This window comes from Charadrius vociferus, unplaced genomic scaffold (assembly GCF_000708025.1).
Source record: "Charadrius vociferus isolate BGI_N301 unplaced genomic scaffold, ASM70802v2 scaffold174, whole genome shotgun sequence".
Classification (NCBI taxonomy): domain Eukaryota; kingdom Metazoa; phylum Chordata; class Aves; order Charadriiformes; family Charadriidae; genus Charadrius; species Charadrius vociferus.
Genome location: NW_009648441.1, coordinates 2546242 through 2566052, shown reverse-complemented (window position 1 = coordinate 2566052; position 19811 = coordinate 2546242). Strand labels below are relative to the sequence as shown.

The 19811-nt window shown below is 40.0% G+C and overlaps 1 protein-coding gene across 1 annotated transcript in view; it reads left to right on the top strand.

Annotated features, from left to right (window-relative positions):
- Positions 1-19811, top strand: part of FHOD3 (formin homology 2 domain containing 3) — a 363610-nt gene that overhangs the window by 309827 nt on the left and 33972 nt on the right. Inside the window, exons 17-20 of the mRNA XM_009885444.1 lie at positions 776-934; positions 8962-9144; positions 14296-14415; positions 14879-15040. Coding sequence (XP_009883746.1) covers positions 776-934; positions 8962-9144; positions 14296-14415; positions 14879-15040 — 624 coding nt within the window. The remainder of the gene's footprint in view (positions 1-775; positions 935-8961; positions 9145-14295; positions 14416-14878; positions 15041-19811) is intronic.

The window sequence follows — 19811 nt, the reverse complement described above, 5'->3', positions numbered from 1 at the left end:
TGTGCTTTTATTGTTTTTACTGTAGTTTATACTGGAGGTAAGATCTATAGATTTTGTCTAGTCTCAAATAAAAGTTAAAAAAAAACAGAAGGGTTGAAATTGTTCTGCACCTGTGAAGGGCTTGACGGTCATATCATGAGCAGCAGGGTGGAATACCCTTCCTCTGGCAGCCAGAGGTCAGAAAACCATACCAGTGTCTTCAGAAAGGCCCCTAGAGCTCCTTTGCCAGTGCCTAAGGTGGATTTATAACACAGGACAGTGGTGGCAGGCAGGTGGGAACCACCCTGTGTGTTTCCCAGCCAGCCACTCAGGTGAGAGAGGGTCGGTGGCCACTCTGGGTTGACGCATCCAAGGAGGAATTGGGCCCTGGAGCCCATCAGCCACCCAGCTGCTGCCCCACCGGCCCTACGCCAGCCGGTCCTGCCGCACGGCAGGGCTGTCACCCAGCAGAGACAGCTTCAGGCTTTCTTCAGGCCATCTCATGCCCCGAACTGCAGTGTTCCCGGCCCTTGCGGGGACTCCCGTGTCTCAGGCTAGCTCGGCTTTGCGTGGCATCTGAGACCGCATTCAGCGCTCTGGTTAAATCCTGGCAGCTCATGCTGGTGCCAGCAAGGACATGGTAGAAGAATTCAGCTTTTTTGGATGACTATAAATGAATTAGATTTACATTCAGTGTCAGCACCCATGAGTAGGGGAAGTCATTAGTGAAAGGAGTGAGTTTTTTCTTTATAAACCAGGCTGGAGGAATAATATTCTTGTTCTCTTCTTTACCAAGAAAACTGCTGCAGATGGGAAGCGACAGGAGATCATTGTATTAGACTCAAAACGAAGCAATGCTATTAATATTGGCTTGACTGTGTTGCCCCCTCCCCGGACTATCAAGACTGCTATTTTGAACTTTGACGAATATGCCTTAAACAAGGAAGGAATAGAGGTAAGAAAGCGTAGTCAATGTCTTCAAGTCTGCATTTGCAATGTTTCCTTTTTTTTTTCAATGTTTCACATGGTACAGGCCGGACTTTTGATGGCAAGAGGGAAAAGGGAATGTATTATATCATGACTGAGTGTTGAAACTTGTCAAATCAATGCCATGTGCTCAGAAGCATGTAGTATTCACCTGAAGTTGGGCACGCTCAGTAAATGTGGATTCTCCACTTGCTTTGTGTCTAAGTTTCAGTAACAATGGTGTTAAATCCTGTCAGGATTTTCAGAGTATTATCTGTTCCTCTGAAGCTTGACTGACACATTGTAAGCAGCAAGAATAGGCAGTGAGTTACTAGGGCTGATGCAACTGGTACAGGGTTTAATAAAGTTCATGCCCAGCTAGCTGGTGGAGTCACTCTAGATTGTGTATCTAACGGAAAACAAATACAGTGACTAGCTCTGCTCGAAATAGCATTTCTGTGTTACTGTTGTTTGAAGAAAAGCAGTTGGTATAAAGATTACAGATGATGTAATTTTTACCATTACATGTTTGACTTTGCAGATATTCCTACCGAGATCCAAGATGAGCTCTGTTTATTATATTTTTTTATCAAAACATTTTTCTTCTGTGAAGTGTAAAAGAAACCTGCTGCTCCCCCTGTTTTTTTCATTGCGGTTGTATTCATTTCAAATATTTTTATTTTTTTTTTAATAAGCCTATATCATCTAGTAAGAGTAATCTGCACAACTACAAATCTCAACCAGTGGCTGAGCTGCAGAGTTCGTGTATTGATTCACAGTCACCTTTCAGTGGTTTGGCGCTGCATTTCGTAATTTCCCCCTTTCCACCTTCACTGTGGTGACTAGAGAAGAAAATGAGAAAAACTGGCTGGAATGGAACTGGAGTTGCCAACAGTTACATGCAAAAGAAATACTTAAGGCAAAAGATCGTTTCAGCTAAAGGCAAGGCCCGATTTATCCCTACTAGAGTATAGTTTCTTCCCAAGACTATATTTCTTATTTGCTATGTACATAACTTACTCATATTATGAAGGTGACAAATCAGGCTAAAGAAGTAATTTTTTTGTGACCCAACCCATGTACCCACCACTGCAGTCTACAGTACTAAGCTTTAAAATGTTGGTGAGAAGTGCACCTCCAGCCAGGCCCAACTCACAGAGCACCACTTAGTTCTGAGCACTGTAGGCAGTGTTTCCATACAAAGTCCAACATAAAATGGCAGATAAAGAGGGACACATCTTCATTATTTGCTTGGGCTAGATGATCCTAAAGGTCCCTTCCAACTTAGACAATTCTATGATTTCTTCCACGTATCATCTCCTTTGAATTGTGTCCTTCTCTGGCACTCTTAACAGAAGTTCAGCTGCTCTGCACAGCTCACCCTTTCCAGTGCCAGCATTTGTAGCTGGGCTGCCCATCTGTCAACCACCTGCGGCATCCACAGTTGCGAGGGCCATGTACCACCACACCCTCCTTTGGGTGGCCTTTCCATTAGCTGCCAGAACCCCGTAATTTCATTTAAAATATATATATGCAGGTAGCTTTCAAATTGAAGAATTCAGAAACCAGGAAATGATACACTGTTGATATCCTTGCCCAGTGCTAAAGAAAATGGGATTTCTGAGTACTGTGTCCACAGCTTGAAGCTAAGGATGTGGTCATTCAGATGTGATCATTCAGATATTTAAAATAAAGTGAAAGAGTAAGTGGAGCAGAGCCGAGGAGCTTTTTGCCTTGAGGGATGAAGCCTTCATTGGTTGGGAATCATAGAATCATAGAATAGTTTGGGTTGGAAGGGACCTTTAAAGGTCATCTAGTCCAACAACCCTGCAATGAGCAGGGACATCTGCAACTAGATTAGGTTGCTCAGAGCCCCATCCAACCTGACCTTGAATGTTTCCAGGGATGGGGCATCAACCATCTCTCTGGGCAACCCGTGCCAGTGTTTCACCACCCTCAGCATAAAAAAAAAAGTCTTCCTTATATCTAGCCTGAATCTACTCTCTTTCAATTTAAAACCAATGCATCATTGTGTGTCCCACTGTTTTCAGCAGAGCCCTGCCTCGGTTTTCTGTACTGCCCCTTTGATCTACGGTGTAGACAAGCTTTGTTTCCTTTTTCAGTTCTCCACTGTATCCATCTTTTCATTGGCTTTAGCCTTAGAGTTAGCTCAGAGGGAACAGGGGTTGTCTTTTCAGTCTAGATTTTTAGAAAGTTTTCTGGTTCATATCTACAGTTCCCAAGTATTGGGAAATAATTGGTAGTGATGATGAATGAATCAGTAATAGTGTAAGCATTAGCTTCCTTTATATAAAAAAGCAGGGAATAAAGCAAATTATTTGCTGTATAATATACTTTGTAGCTAATCTGTGGGTTGAATGAGGCAGGACTGGCATGGAAAAAAATTTATGCAGTTGGTCTAATTAAAAAACTGCATCAAAGTGGGAACTCAAAAGCCTTTCTGCATGGTTAATTGTCTATAAGAGATGTCATGGCTAGTAAGCACAAGAGAGAGATGTAAGAAGAGCAGGAGAAGAAACGTAATGAGTGCAGTGAGGATATAACATTCACGGCTAAAATTTCAGAGAAGCTATAATTTAGGGTCATCTTCAGCTTTAGTGGATCCAACACGGAGCAGGGCTCCAACAGGGTAAGAAGTCACACGTGACCCATCCTTTGCCTTGGCTGTGAGCTCTGTGCTGTGCCCTTCACTGAGGACCGTCGTTATTGTTGTGTTAGTGTGCCTGTGGCTTTAGTTCTGCACCTTGGCAGATAAGTTCAGATTAAATGGTATCTTAAAACTGACCTTAGTGATACCTTTAAGGGCAGTGGACTAAAGTAGTGCTGACAGTAGTGCTGGCAACAAGACAGTGATACAGTGGGATGCAGGCTGCAAGTTTGTGATAGCCCAACTCATCATCAAGTTCATAGTGACCTAGTAAACCCTCCACTACTGTCCTACATGCTGCTGAATGCTGCTTTGCTTGTGACATTTAACTCTTGTTAGTAAGTCATACTTTGCTTTTTAACTTTAAATATGTAACTAAGATAAGGGAAAAAAAAAATAAGGTATTTTAAAGCCATCTATACCTAAGTATGTTGCCTATTTTTGGGCCAGGTGTTTGAAGTGATTAGGTACCCTGAGCTGTGAAAAAGGGCACGGAAAATCAGGCATGGTGCTAGAAAGGCAGATGTAGTCCATTTAGTATGCAGAGCAGGCACTGTTAGAAACATATTTTCAAAAGAAGTCACAATGTGTGTCTGCAAGCATGCGTCAATCCAAGTAAAAAAAATTTTGCCACCTTACATTTGCCAAAGTGGTTGTGTTTTCCTTTCTTTGAGAGCTTGGCATTCATTGTGTTCAGAGAACGTGGAGCTTGCTGCAGGATAAAGAACTGCCTGCTTAGCATGGATGAGGGCTTTCTGTGAGCTAAGCAAAAGAGACGAGCTTGGAATCCTGGCACCTAATTTTATTGAAGTGTATCATGGGCAACTGCAAGAACAGAGTCCATTAAATCAGTCCTTGCTGTTTGTCTTTAGTAAAGGAAATGAGTGGGGTCCCTCTGTAAAGTGCTACTCAGTAAGAGAATGGGGATTGAAATCAAATTATACCAAAGAGCAGGATTAATTTAGTAGAGTAAAATTGGGGTAATGCTGTGAGAAAATTAAAATGGGTTGCTTTGTGCTTTATAATATAGCTTTGTGATGCTACACAATATTGCTTGCTTTGGTAGATACAGATTTTAGTAAAACTATTTGAAATGAAGAAACTCTCCAGGTGTGCTAGGCCCTCCATACCCATATTTGTTAAGTACTTTGAAGTCCATGTGTGGCTAGGTAGCCCTGAGATGTAAAAAAGGGTTAGAAACGAGAGCCTGGTGTTAAAAAGGCAGATGGTGACACATATAAACAAAAACCAAAATTTGATTTTTGGAAATGATCAAGGTATTTAAGTTTTTGTTCTCATAGTTGCCACAGTTTGTTGGCATTTGCAGTTTCTAATTTGTTTAGCTAATGCTTTGTGAAAGTGTGGTGGGATGTTTCAAATTATGCTAGCTTGCACGACCTGAAAGAACACCTCTTTTCTCAAGTCTAGGCAGAAGAGAGAATGCACTCAATGGTGCCTTGCTGGCTGTGCACCCACAGTCAGTGTATCACCGCCCTGATGAGTTTCAGACTTTATTTAAAGAAAAAACGCGATGTTTTCTCTCCTTGCAGCAAACCAAAGCATCCAGCAATGGCATGTTCATGTATTTCAGTAGAGAGCTGAGGAAGTGGAATGGTCTGACCAAGGCAATGGCTGTCGGTTCCCAATGTACAGGGATGGCTGTCAGGCATTTTAGATGTAGTCCCTTCTCAGAATTGCATAATTTCTGGAAGAGTTGAAATGAAATTAGTGCAGGTGGCCTCACTTACTGTGGAGTCCTGACCTTCATATGCTTTTATAATCTGTTAGAGTTTCTGCAGGTAATGCAAACCACTGATGTGTCTCATTAATAGCTGTCTGGAAAGCTGAAGTGTGAGTGCCTGTTTGGAGCTGAATTGTCTGCTGAGGCCTGTCAAATATCTGATGAAATACCCACTATTATGTATTTGGTTATGCAGCTTAGGAATTTGTGGGCCTCAAGCCACAGAAAGCTTTGGACCCAACAACAACCAGATATTTAGTTTACTAATTTTTTTTTAGGCTCCTGTTCGCCTGGTAAAATCAGCTGAAACCAAATATGAAAGCCAAGGCACCCCTGCAACCTCATCGTCACTGAGAAACCCCATTATCTCTTGAAAGAGATAACTTAGAGCACCTAATATCCGCAGAGACTCTGGACTATTCGCAGTCTCTGGTTAGGTGCTTCCTTGCATCCCACACTAAGGCCCGTAACCCTCAGGCATATGGGGTTTATAAATTTTGCCCTCTGAGACTTGTAAGGCTTTCCTCTTAGAAATTTTGGGATATCATACATCAGGATGGCTGGCTCCAGGATATAAGCAGTTTGATCCCTTCACTGAAAATTCAAGCAAGTGGCTGGGTCCAGCAGTCCAGGAGCAGAATAAATCAGGATCCATTATCTCATGTGAACATGATCTCCAAAAATTTATTCTTTTTCTCCATTAAAGGATTTGTGCGCTGATTTTTCTCAGAATGTTAGTCTCTGGCCCAGTTACGTGAGAACGCTTGAAGGTGAAGTATGTGTGTCACACATATCAGATGATATGAGCATAGGGTTTGTTGGTAACCAGTTCTTCTTTAATCGACCTGAAGAATGCTGTACTGGGTAGAGCATTATGAACTAATGATTATATTCAAAGCTATTTGTGATTTAATGGTTGCATCGAGTGCCAGCAACCTTCTGCCCTGCTGTGTTTTTATGCTACTGTTGCTGTCAATGATGTTTAAAAAAATAATAAAAATTTTAAAAAATATTAAACTGAGAGATGGTGTACTCATCAGTTTCCAGTGCTGAACAAATGGCTCAAATTAGTCATAGAGTGGAAATCAAGAGTAGGAGCATTTTACCACTTGCTCAGGGCACACCAAGGGTGATGGACCAGCAGGATCAGAATTATTTGCCCGAGCAGATTAGAAGTGCCGGTGAGTAAGTCATTGTTATGGGAGCAGTTGCACCCTGGATGGTGTGAGACCTGCCAGCAGCTCTGGTCTCATCGAAGCAGGGCTTTCAGCAGCAGGGGTGACCCTCGGCAGCTGGCACCAGGAGTGCTTGGCATTCTGTGTTGCACATACTACGGAATGCGGCACAGCAGCCTCGCAGTACTTGGATGTGAATACTTCTTGTCAGCTCCATCTGGCTTGTGATGTTTACATAAAGCTCAAGGAGAAGGAGAGTCCCTTTGGAAATAAAGCTTACTGTTTCATTGCTCTCTTTAAAATGCCCGAAAGCAGTGCAAAATCTCTGGAGTGTAGGCCCTGCACCACCACAAAAATACTTGTGGGATCCCTGGGTAGCTGCCAAAAGTCCTAGTTATTTGTAGGAGTCAACTGAGAATACTGCTGAAGTGTTAGCCTTCAAAAATGCATCAGAAGCATTTTTACGTCCATCACGTGGCTACTGCTAAACTCTCCATGTATGGATGTTCATATGATCCTATTTGCAAGCTGCCCTGACTCAGCTGAGGCAGTGTTGGCTTCTCGTTGTTGAAGAGAGGAGTAGGCACTAGGAGGCCTGACTTCTTCAAAGGACGCTCTGAAACACCTCCTTAAGAGTTTCAGACTCAGTCTCCCTCTTTTTTATGAACTTTTCTTAGACAAGTATTGGTTGAGCACTGAGAAATGCCCTGAAGCAGCTACTTATAAATCTAGTTTGATGTTAGGTATGACCTAAGTTACAGATTTCAGCATGGATGGATGGATGAGCAGATAGCACATCTCAAAATTAATCAATACACAAATGCTGTCAATTGGAACAGGTGTATATCAGAATATTTTCCAAACAGTCATTGACAGGGAAAGAAAAAGCACCAGAGCATATTGGGGGATTTTCCTCCTCTTCTTTTTTCCTCAGGATATTAATTTGTTAAGGTAGAAGCTTGCAGTGTCCAAGCAAGGAGGGTTTTTTTTTTGTTTTTTTTTTTAACCGAAAGGCAGAGCCAAAATTAAAAGCAAGAAATGTTCCTTTATTTATGTTTATGGAAGTCAGCATAAGAAGATGGACAGCAATACAAATGCTGTGGCTGAAATTAAATAAGTCCCAGTTCAATAAATTGAACATTATTTGCTTGCTTAACTCTTCTTCTTCGCCTGATTGACCAGGAAAAGTCCCTCGCTCTCCACACTTAGCTCCAGCACTGTACAAGGAGCTAGATGAATTATTGGTACTGGAATGGGACAGTTGTGCTGCTTTGATGAATTGCCTATGTCCAGCTCTGGAACAAGGCTGTAGTTTGGATTGGCAGGTCTGATAGCTCTTTGGCTGTATTTTTATTATTCTCTCCTCCCCTCCAAAACAGCCTCTATCATTATAGAAGGCTGGAGCAAAAACATGTCATTCCTCAGATGAATAAACATAAGTTCTGTTGAAAATCTTCTGCTGTATTTTATTGAGGCATTGATCGGCAGGGTAAAGACCTCAATTTACTTTTATGTTGTTTTCTTTTTCTTTTTCATTTTAAAATGCATTTATTATGTTGAAAACTAATTAAGAAGCAATACCTTAGAGAGCAGTACTTTGAGAAGGAAAGCTGCCACATGTAAGTAAGCATGTGAATTCCAAGAAATAAAGGGGAAATATAAATGTTTTGAGCTATACTGACAGCAGAAACTGAAAATATTGAGATCCTTTTACATCAATATTTTGGATTTTTCAGATCAGGAGAAAAAGGCCATATGTTATGCAATGCATAATTCAACTTTAAATTCAATGCATATTCCTTGGGAAGTTGTCCTCAGTTTAGGTGAAATTTTTGGGAGTGACCTAATAAGCTGCAATAGCTGTCATGTTTCATAAAAAGCAAAACAGACTGAACAAAAAGAAATAGATTATGAGAATAGCAAGGGACAGAAGTCCTCAAGTTATTTCTGTATACCTACAAGTGTGCTGGAAGATTCGTAGATATTGAGGCTAAAAGGGACCTTAATATCTAGTCTGACTTGCTGTAAATCACAGGCCACAAAATTGAACTCCTTCTGCCCTCACTTCCATATGTAATTTGCAGAAAGGTGGCCAGTTTTGACTTAAACATATGGAAGCTGAGGAGAGCAGTCCTAACCAGTCTCCCTGTGTCTCCTTCATTGTTTCATCCCATGAGTAACCATATTTTTTTTTTTAAGAAAAGCATTTTAATACAGATGTGTTTTTCAAGAAACTGCAGCTGGTTGAGATAGCAGGCCTTGTTTTGCTGTCTTGTGCAGTGAATTAGTTCTTGGTTATTATGGTGCTGTCCTAATTTACCAGCCAAGTACTTGAGGACTTCTGCTGTGGCTGTTGTGAAGTCACCCAACATCCAGCCCTTGCACACCTCTCGGCCCCACCGCTGATGCCTGCCTTTTGTCTCCCTTTGCAGAAAATCCTGACCATGATCCCGACCGAGGAGGAGAAGCAAAAGATCCAGGAGGCGCAGCTGGCGAACCCCGACGTCCCCCTGGGCAGCGCCGAGCAGTTCCTTCTCACCCTCTCCTCCATCAGCGAACTCTCCGCCAGGCTCCAGCTCTGGGCTTTCAAGATGGACTACGAGATAGTGGAAAAGGTGAGGGGAAAGCAGGGAGTCAGGGGTGGAGACTCTTCCAAGGCTTTGCTTAATCTTTCCCTGACCTTGTTATTATATGAGCGTATGTTTTGAGGAAACGGTAAATGGGTCGCTTTTGTGTCGGTGGCCAACCAGGAAACAGCTAAAATGATCCTTCCTAATCTGTTCCTTCTATAAAAGAAAATTACAGATTATGTCTTCCTTCCTTTAATTAGGCAGTAATGATATTGAAACAAAAGAGAGGGCTAAATCCTTACCACATCTTTTCCAGATGTTGTTATTCAGGAAATTCTTACTTCAGAGCAGTAAGAATTTTTCTTTGGATAAAGATTGAACGAGGACTACAGTATTTAGCCTTACATTGTAAAATGAGAGTATTGATCTTACATCCATTTGGACTAAGGAAAACACCATCCATTAAAGTTATTTCTGTTTATATCCGTCTTTTAAAATTACAAACAAAAGATAAGTCATCCTTCAGGGGTGCTCTTTTCAGTTCAGTCATGACTGTTGTTGCCACCTTCTTCATGGATGGCATTTATTCAGAGAACACTATAGTTGGGTTGTCTGTCACGAATGATGAATCACAGGCAAAAATTTTAAAATGTCAGCATATAATTTCCATGCATAGATGAAACAGAATGAAACTATGCAGGCGATTTCAGCTACTTGCTGATTTTCACAAGCTCTTTCAGGAACCTCAGCACAGGAACCTTCTTCTGGCGGCGCTTCTGGTGCATACCCACACATTGCTCTTGAACGAGCTTTCTCCTATATATATTAATTCTGTATGTGTATCTGTGCGCACAGGTGTTTTAAAAAAAAAAATGGTATAACTTCGAGTGATATGGATTCTGAGAAGTGGAACATGCTTCTGAGAATGCCTAATGTTTACCTAGCCATGGTTATTTAACAACTTACAGAACAGTGGATTGATTTACAGGTGATGCTGTCAAGATTACTCAACCTCTGCTTAATGTTCTTAGATTATAGGAAATGCAGTCACACTAATATGCAGGATTTTTTAATTGTGCCATGTCTTAGACATTTACATTTACATTTCCAACTTGTAAAACATAAAATACTTGGATCTGGCCTGAATATTTTTTTGCCAGTTTTGTTGGGTTTGTTGGTTTTTTTTAACTCTGGTACAGCTATTTATTCTGCTTTGAAGTTACCGCAAAGCTAAATTGTTCCTTTCATCTGAGCTGAGTTAGCTGTAGCTGTTAATCTATGTCTATACCTAGAATTTCTAGCTTCCTCTCAACCAAAACTAGCATTTGAAGCACTGCTGAAAGCTAAAGAAGTTCTGATAGTTTCCCTGTTGCTGATCCTAAAATGTTTATGCTGCAAAGTTAATGAATTGCTAGCTAAAATCCATGCAGAATTGTAAAGTGTCTGAAATGCCTAAGTTACTGAAAGAAGCGATAGCTGAAGCGAAGATCAGACCAAGATTTTTATCCCTGTTGAAAGGTGATAACTATGATAAAATAAGAGAAGCATGTGATAAGCAGCCGAGCAGGCAAGCACAGATATGACAGACATCTTGGGTCTTAGTTGGGTGAAGAGGAAGATACAGGAGAGTGAGCGAGCAGTTGGGTGTCTCCAATAACAAAAGGTTAAAGTCAGAGTTTGAGTTCCGGGTAACCAATAAACATAAGCCTTATTTAGACGGAGATAAGATACCATGAGCATATCCAATTACAAAATGAAGTAGTTTGCATTACTGATTATGATAATAAGAAAGTCCCATAACCTGCTAAGATTCTTCTGTTCTTGAAATTATTTTTTTTTTCGTAGAAGATCTATCTGTGGGCAAACCCTTCCTGAAACTTAGGTGCCAAATGACTTACCTCCACAGTTTTTGTACTCTTTTTTTTGTCTGGCATTTGCTTGGTTTTTTAATGTATTCATTTTAAAACTAGGAAAATTAATAACCGTTCAGAATTCACTCGTATTATTTATTGAGCCACGCATATTTTATGTAAGAAATGAATTAATCTTACTATTACTTCCATGATGCTAGAAGTTTTAGATGATCCACAATATCAAGAGTGTGAAATACCTCAGTTGTTGGCATAGGGCTGGGGTTCTCATTCATGAGGTTTGTTTGCTAATCAGAACAGAGATTTGCCGAAGTCTTAGCTCCATCTCTGACAACCTGAAATAAAAATGGCATGAAATTGTTCAAGAAAAAGGTTAAGTAAGATATTGTTCCTGTTTGTAGAAAAGCTTTTCAGGCACAACGAAGTCAGTCATCTTTCTTGGGCTGAATTTAATTAACTAAAGCAAGCCAGGGTACATTGGTAGGGAGCAGCCTTGGACCGTGAGGGGCTGAACTGGATGGATGAATACTTATTCTGGCCTCTTTACAGGTAGTTGTGGTACAATTACAGCTTTCGCTGTCAGCTGTGAAGCATGCATCAATGCATTGTTTTAGATACTCAAATATATGCATTGAAAATGAAAAAGGAAAACCCTTTCCAAATGATCTGCTTGATAATGTGTATACTGTTTTGAAATGTTAATGTGTACCTAAGGTACTGTATGCCTACTGAAGATCATCAGTGGAACAATAGTTCTTCTCACCTTTCTTTTGGTATCATATTTTAAAGGCATAGACAAAAAAAAGGTAGAGTTTCAACTTTAAATCTTCGTTTTCAGACTTTTGATTGCTCTGAAAAATTACACTGTGTTAGTGCTAGTTGTTTGTACTGAACTATTCATGATGCAGATGCTGTCAAAATTCACTATCTCAAAGGGAATTTAAAGGTCTTAGAAAGAGAAGTAGGATCTTTAGTTTTCCTAAATCAGCTGGTTTTTGTCTTAAGGTCACTCTGGGCAAATACATTCTTATTGCTGACAACTTTAAAGGATCATAAATGAACATAATCGGGTGTAGAAATGAGAAAAGTAGAACCGGTAAAGGAAGGGGCTTGCTTTAGTTTCCCTTCTGAGCAGAAAGATTACTCCTGACTCTAGTCTGCCTGGAGACAGCGTGCTAGAGAAATAAGTGTTCAAAAAGATTCTACTTTTGAGTGATGCTTAAACTGTCAGAAAATGTTAAAAAGTGCATCAGAGCTTCTTAAGTTTTACTGTATGATCCTGATACTTTCTGTTGTCCTAAAAGGGTATGCTACTTTATGCAGGCCAGTCTTGATTAATGCAAATGTGGCAAATTAGATTTTGGTCATCTCAAAGTTCCCATCCCAGCCAAGTTTTTACCCCTCCTGGAAAAACGCGCACATGAACTTGTATAAGTGCAGTAACCTAAACTTGCGACCAGTATAGCAAGTTGGTAACAACATATATGCCAGATCGGCTGTACAGAACACCTCTGCTACCTCCTTCGTGTCCCTGGACCATTGAATTCATTGCTCATGTACAGTTAAGTTCATTTGGGTACGTGTGTCAAACATTTATCTGGCGTTATCAGGTGTCTCACAGCCAGAAATCTGGGACAAATCCTCAAATTTCATTGAAGCATAATTTCTAGGTGAAAAATAACATGGTAAATAAGGGTACGTGGTAGCTAAGGACATGAGATGGCTCTGCATTATGTGTCTGCCTCTCTAGGCAGATGGTGAGTTTTATAGGCAGCAAGGATGGTTTTTTTCTCTGTTAATTCAGCATCTAGCATATTGGTTTTTATTGTTCTTTAATTCTACAATGAAATAAAAAATAAAGAGTAATTATCAATGTATAGCATACGCAAGAAAGTCTAAGCTTGGACAACTTGCACGTAAATAGCTAAATGAAGGGCTACAGTATGGCCTGCTTGGAAGCCTTTTATGCTGCCTTTTTATCCACCTTCAGAATGTTTTAAATTAACCTTTTAGGAATGACTCTTAAACAGGTTGCACATTGATGCAGTAGTTCAAACGCCGGTGTTTACAGCAGATGCAGAGCAGTTTGATTCATCCCCATAACGCAACCAAACAAACTAAATCAACCCTGACCTCTAAAGCAATTCAAAGAATTTTTTGCAGCAGTTTATTGATTTTCATTTAAATTGATAAAGTCTTGGATTATTTAGCACCTTTCCTCTGATGTATAAGTTACTTTGCTCACCATGCTCAAAATCTCTTAATTTGTCTCAAATTTGCCATATTCATCTCTTTTCAAGAGATTAATTGTTCTGTAGTGACTAGAAATGTATGTTTCCTTCATCTTCGTGCTTTTATTTATGGTAAAATATCAGTACAGTTATTGAATGAGCCGTTGTATTTCCCCAAGAAGGTGAAGTTCTCCATTATTTTGCCTCTTGGTCTAAAATAACTTAATTTTGGCTTCTTGGCTCATAATTTGGCAAAAGAATCTGCTCATGGATGCTTAGGATGGCATTTGGAGATATAAACAATGTGAACTGTTATTGTGCATGAAAAATAAATAACCCTGGGCTTCACACAAAGACACAGAAATAAGCTCAGTCAACTCAGCTACCCTCCCTCTCTTCCTTTGAACTCTCTGGCATAGTTCACTTCCCGAGGTAATGGAACAGAATTTATGTTTTCAGGTCTTATCAGTTTACATACCTATAGTCAGATAACACGTGTGGATGGAAGATGCATTAAGTTAAAAGATTAAAATGAGAACACTTGTAAAGCTTGATGTTTACAGTGGAGGGGTTTTTTCAATTTTAAAGTCACATGAGCACAAAACCATATTTAAAACTCAGAGGTGGCCATCGTTTGAAGAAAGCTTTAGAGTCAGGCTACGAATGTCAAGTCAGCCAGGGTTCTTTCTGTTTGTTTGGTTTTCAAAGATTAGAAAAAAATAGTTACAAGAAGCTTTTTTTTTTATTAGTTGGGGCAGGGGAATGTGCGTGCATCTAAGTCAAATGCAGCAGCTTCTTCTCTCATACTCTCTCTCTCCTATTTGGAATCACAGAATAATCCCCAGGACAAGTAAGGCAATTGCATACATAAAGAAGCAACATTAGGAAAGTATTTTACGTATTTCTTTGCTGTCCTTGCATGTGATTTATGAGCTGGAGCATGGAAGAAGGCCAGCGCACATGGCCAGTTTACACTCTGCAAGACGCCAGTTCAGGAACTTTTTGCAGTAATTAATCTAAACCGTAGAATTAAAAACTAGAAGCAGCCATAGCCAACTGCAGCCTTCACTTTCTTGTTTCTCTTCTCATGGCAGGAAGTTGCAGAACCACTTCTAGACCTGAAGGAAGGAATGGATCAACTGGAGCACAATAAAACTTTGGGATTTATCCTTTCTACTTTACTGGCCATTGGGAACTTTCTGAATGGAACCAACGTAAGCCTGATGTCCCAACATTTCCCCTGCAGCACTTTCCTTGAAAAACAGAAAGCAAAACCATTTTGACAGTTGCAACCCAGTCTTTATTTTGTACCAGGAATATAAACCAGAATCTACTTTTTATTCTGTGTCAGGGGGTGCTCTTTGCCTCTTTCAGCATAACCTGAAGGAGATGTAGAGCTAGATACTCTTCTGGTGCAATTCCCTTGAGTTTAGTGTTGATGCTTCCTGTTCAAATTGTGAGAACTGTGTCATGAGTCATTTCACTGCAGAGGGAGTGATTTTAAGCCTACTCTTCAGCAAGTTAAAAATAAATAAAAGCAATAAGTTTCTTCTGCTGTAGGATTATTATTCTTCTTTCCCCTCTGCACCTACTTGGTAATCATTTTTGTCTACTAATCTGCATAGGAAGGAGTAAATATTTTTATTTTTAATTTCATGCCTTTTTTCGTCCTTACAGGCCAAAGCTTTTGAGTTGAGCTACCTCGAGAAGGTTCCAGAAGTCAAGGACACGGTGCATAAGCAGTCCCTCCTGCACCACGTCTGCACTATGGTGGTGGAAAAGTTCCCAGACAGCACTGATCTTTATTCAGAGATCGGGGCCATCACCAGGTCAGCAAAGGTATGTCAAGTGGGTAAATATATATATGTTTTTAAAAACCCTCTTTAAAGTGAAATATTTAAGCTTTTATTTTATTCTTTGATTTTGTTCCTCCCTGGTCACAGCCTTTTTTAGGAATATGGAGTCTTTGTGTCGTTCCCATTGAATTTCAAAGATGCCAGTACTCTCTCTTCTGAGCTTTATCTCTTGTCTGTCAGGTGGTTTCCTCATCAGTGCGCTAATAGGCAGCCACGTTATGACAGCCATTTAATGTTATATAAGTTATTAATGTATATAACTATAAGGAACTATTTTCAGGTAAAACTTTATTACACGAGTATCTTCAAATATATTCTGTGGTTTGGGGGAATTTCTTTTTCGGGGCAGATGCTTGTCTGGTTGTATTTTAAGGGCAATGGAAGGAATGAACTTTTTTTGGTAATAAAATTGTTTCCAGAATGAAAATGCCCTTGAAATATTTTGTTTAACTCCTTTTCTGTCCTCCTCCTGACAATAGGTTTGATGACTAGGAGTTAGGGAAGATAAATAGAAATAAAGGAAACTTGTCGCAGCACCTCTTTTTAAAAAGTAGTGAACCCTTGGGTAATGCATAGGTCTGGTCAGTGGCTCAATTTGGTGTGCAGATTATTTATTACTGCTGCTAGCAGGCATGATATAAACGCTGTAACCTCACTCTTGGAGCTCTCAGAGGCTGAGATTTTATGCGCGACCCTTAAAAACAGTACGTTACTTGATTAATGGAGTAAACATGACAGAATATCGTCAGGAGATAACAAACATGAAAATCCTGGTTTGGAGCCATGTTTCGTGAAAATGGAAATAATTACAGCAGAATAATTACAGCAGATACTGATTCAGACAGTGGCCAATAGCAGCTGCTTCAGAGGAGAGCACAAGAAGCTTCGAAGGAGAAGGATCTCTCCTAGAAAAATTTTATTTCATGAGTCATAATACTCATACGCATCGAATGGATGATTGACTTCTTCTCCAGAAGCCACCTTGTTTACATATTTTGGGGGGAGAGGGGGAAAGCCTGTGTAATACAATTTTTAAAAACTGCAAAAATCAAATCTTATTTTGGCTCCTGGCGCAGTTCTTGTGACAATGAATTCATAATCTAATTTTATCTGCTGTTGAATTTGCCAGTTTTAAGATTTACTGCCTGAATATATTGAACAGTGGAAACATTTTTTATCTCTCTATTTCATAGAATAACTTAGGTTGGAAAGAACCTCTGAAGGTCATCTGGTGCGTGACCCTTTTCAGTGCAAGGTGAAATTAAACCAGGCTGTTCAGATTGCTGCCTCAGTCTCAAATAATCCTTCTGCATCTTTTTTTTATTGGGACAATTTCCACACTTTTTCTTCATCTTACCTTTTAGAATGGGTTAAACGATAGTAAACGTAGTATTCCAGCCTCTCCTTATAAATGTTATCATAGAATGGTTTAGGTTGGAAAGGACCTTGAAGATCATAGAGTTCCAACCTCCTTGCCATGGGCAAGGACACCTCTCACTAGACCAGGTTGCCCAAGGCCACGTCCAACCTGGCCTTGAACACCTCCAGGGATGGAGCCTCAACAACCTCTCTGGGCAACCTGTTCCGGTGCCTTACCACCCTCAAAGTGAAAAACTTCTTCCTAATGTTTAATCTAAACCTGCCCTCTTCCAGTTTATATCCATTTCCCCTCATCCTGTCACTACATGCCCTAGTAAAAAGTCCTTCCCCAGCTCTCCTGTAGGCCCCATGTGCTTACTGTGTTTGTCCAGTCTGCTTGTGCTATCTTTTGTTAGATGTCCTTAGGTTTGCTTTGTGTTTTTTGACTGTTGCCATGCTTTTGACACCAGTTGTCTTTGGGCGGTTCACAAGGACATCCAGGCAGTCTCCTGAGCTGATTGGGCAATTCAGAACTTGGCCCAGTGCACAGAGGAGTCCGATACTGCCTGTAATGTGCGCTTCGCTGTGATCTACAGTAATCTGAGAAGCAGATTTACTGCTCTTCTCTCAAATCCCTAACAATCTTAAATTGGGGCTAATCTGAATAATTTCTTGCCATCTGTAGATTTTGCCCTCTCGGTGTGCTTCCTTGTTTCCAGATAATTTTGAAATACAAAGTACCAACCATGAGACACATGCTGTTAACCCTGTCATCAGTGGAGAATCAATACGTATTCATTCTTTTCTTTTGCTCTCTTAACCTCACACTTCGTAGGTGGCCTCCCATGAGACTCTTGTAAAGATTTTGAAAGTCTGATTTTCTTTACTTGCTGTTATCTGTCCACTATTTTATAAACATATTCAGAATCTAGTGATTAATTTGATGTGTTTAGTTTCCTGTTATTCATCCTTTCAACCGGGTTACCAGGCATAGTAATAAAGCATGGAGCTCTAAAGTCTCCTGAATCAACCTTGATGCTTTTGTAAAGTTAGGTGAAACTTTTGCTGTTCTCTGATTCTTTAAGTTACTAAGTGTAGTGAAAGCATACTCATTTTAGCCAATGGCTTAATTACTTTATTTTAATTGCTGTCAGAATTCTTGTCTTCTTTTACTGCTTTGTAAGCTATCATATTCAATGGATTTGTTTCTGCTAGCAAGTATTTGAACCTTGCTATTAGTTCACTATAAAAAATATTAAAAAATAAAAAAACAGAAAAAAAATAAAGAAAAATAAAAGCAGGCACCGGAATAGGTTTCTCCCCACCATCTTCTATTGTGAAGTTGGATGAGAAGAAGTCATCTTGCTTCTGTTCCCTAACTTTTGTCTTTCTAAGTTTCTTTCATCCACAGTGATCCAGGACCTCCTGCATATTTTCTTTCTTTTTTGGATACCATAAAGGAATTTGTGGGTTTTGTTTTATTTCCTTAGATATGTGCTCTTTGGATTCCATCTCTATTCTCCTAATTTTCCTCTTGTACAGCCTGTGCTTAGGCTCTGTTTTATTGTGTTCACTGAGGTTAGTCTCTTATGTTTGGAAGGTTTTAATTTTTTTTGGTTTTTTTTTTTCTTTGAGTGATTCTTCATCTCTCAGCATTTAGGTATATTGGTTTCTCATTTCCCATTTCTTCTCTTTGTTAAGAAGTTATTTCACTTTTTTTTTGATTGGGACCAAGTTAATCACTCCAATGAAAATTACCATAAAAGAGAAGAGTCTGTGTTTTCCAGAATCCACAACAGCAGGTACGCTGCACTCTGAAGTGCATCTTCTCTTTTTCAGTTTTACAAAGTGGAAGATAGCTTAACCCAATGCTGTCACTTTTAAAAAATTTTTAGGTCTAAGAGCATACAAAATTGAGCACAGTCTTTCAGTCTGTGGTTTGCTGATCTAGTGGCCCTGCCCAAAGCAGACGAAATTCTGAAAAGGCCAGACAAAATCACATTAAGAGAAATTATAGCCTTAACCTTCCCCGTGACGCCCAAGGTCTCCCTCCTTGGGATGTTCCTGCATGTGTTATACCACTGATGGATTACTGTAACAAGCTCTATTCCCACTTGATCTTAGCTGCCACAAATCAAAGAGTTAGGACATGGAAGCCATCCAAGCTGCCCTCTTCAAGGGAATGTTCACAGACAAGGCGAAATCTTGGTTTAGGAAAGCTGACAGGAAAGGAGAACTAATATTTCACTGTGGATTAGGCTGTATTTTGAGCTCCATTTTGTCTACAAACATCTTTCAGAAACCACAAAGGCTAAACAATTTCCATCCTGTAGATAAACAGAGATGCCCCCTCCCCTGAGATGCACATCATATGAGAATTTCCTGAGCCTTAGTTCATGAAAAAACCCATAAAGAAAACAGGCTGCCCCGCCAGAAAGTAGTTAGAAAGACCAGAAACAAAATGGTATAGTTATTGCAAAACTTGTGGCTTTTTGTTGAAGGACTGAAGTCATAAATGGCAAAAGAAAGCAGACACAAGTGAAAAAATGACCAAAAAATAGAATTCTAGACAAATAAAAGTATTCATAGTTGTACCAAAATATATAAGATCATGCAGGGCCACTGATTGTTTAGTGTCCTGTGATTAAAAGCACTTGTTTGTTGTTTTTTTAAACATATTTTGTTTTTCACTGGAGTTGTACCAGAACTGATGTACCTAGACATCAGTACATGCAGACCCCCAGGTTTCTGCAGTTAAACTCAGTATTGTTCCTAGAAGTTTCCTTAGAGTACAGCAACAAAGGGTTGCATCACTTTCTCTGTTATTGAATAAAAATGTATTCTTATTAAAAACGTTCATCTTCTTTCTCATCTCCATAACTATTTTTCCCCATGCATCTGAAAGCTGGCCAGCTCCATAGACTAAACTACTAATTGTCCTTTTCTCCCCCTAATTTTAAATGCCAAACTTCTGGCTGGTTTTTAACCCCTGCAGCAAGACACTTGGATTAGTTGCAGATACTTGGCAATGGAGAAGGAGGCAGCTTTTAAAAGGGAGCGATAGGAAATGTTAACAAGACAGGAGAGAGGGGGAAAGGATTGCTGGTAGGAAAGAACTTAGGACAAGACTGAGACCTGTGCAGGGGAGAAGGAAGCCTGCAGCTGCCCTCTGAGGGACTTGGCAGGGATACATGGGGAGAAAGGAGGTGGCTGAAACAAGTGCTGTTCTGGCGTGCTGTAGGTTCTGCTTGATGTGCTGGAAAGCAGAGAAAGGAGAAACGGAGAAAAAAAAAAAAAGTAGGGAGATCATGCTGCCTGCTGCGCTGCTTCAGTGGGGTTTCTCTTGTCTTGCTTGACGGGAAGTATTTGTGTGCAATTATCATCCAAGTGTGCTT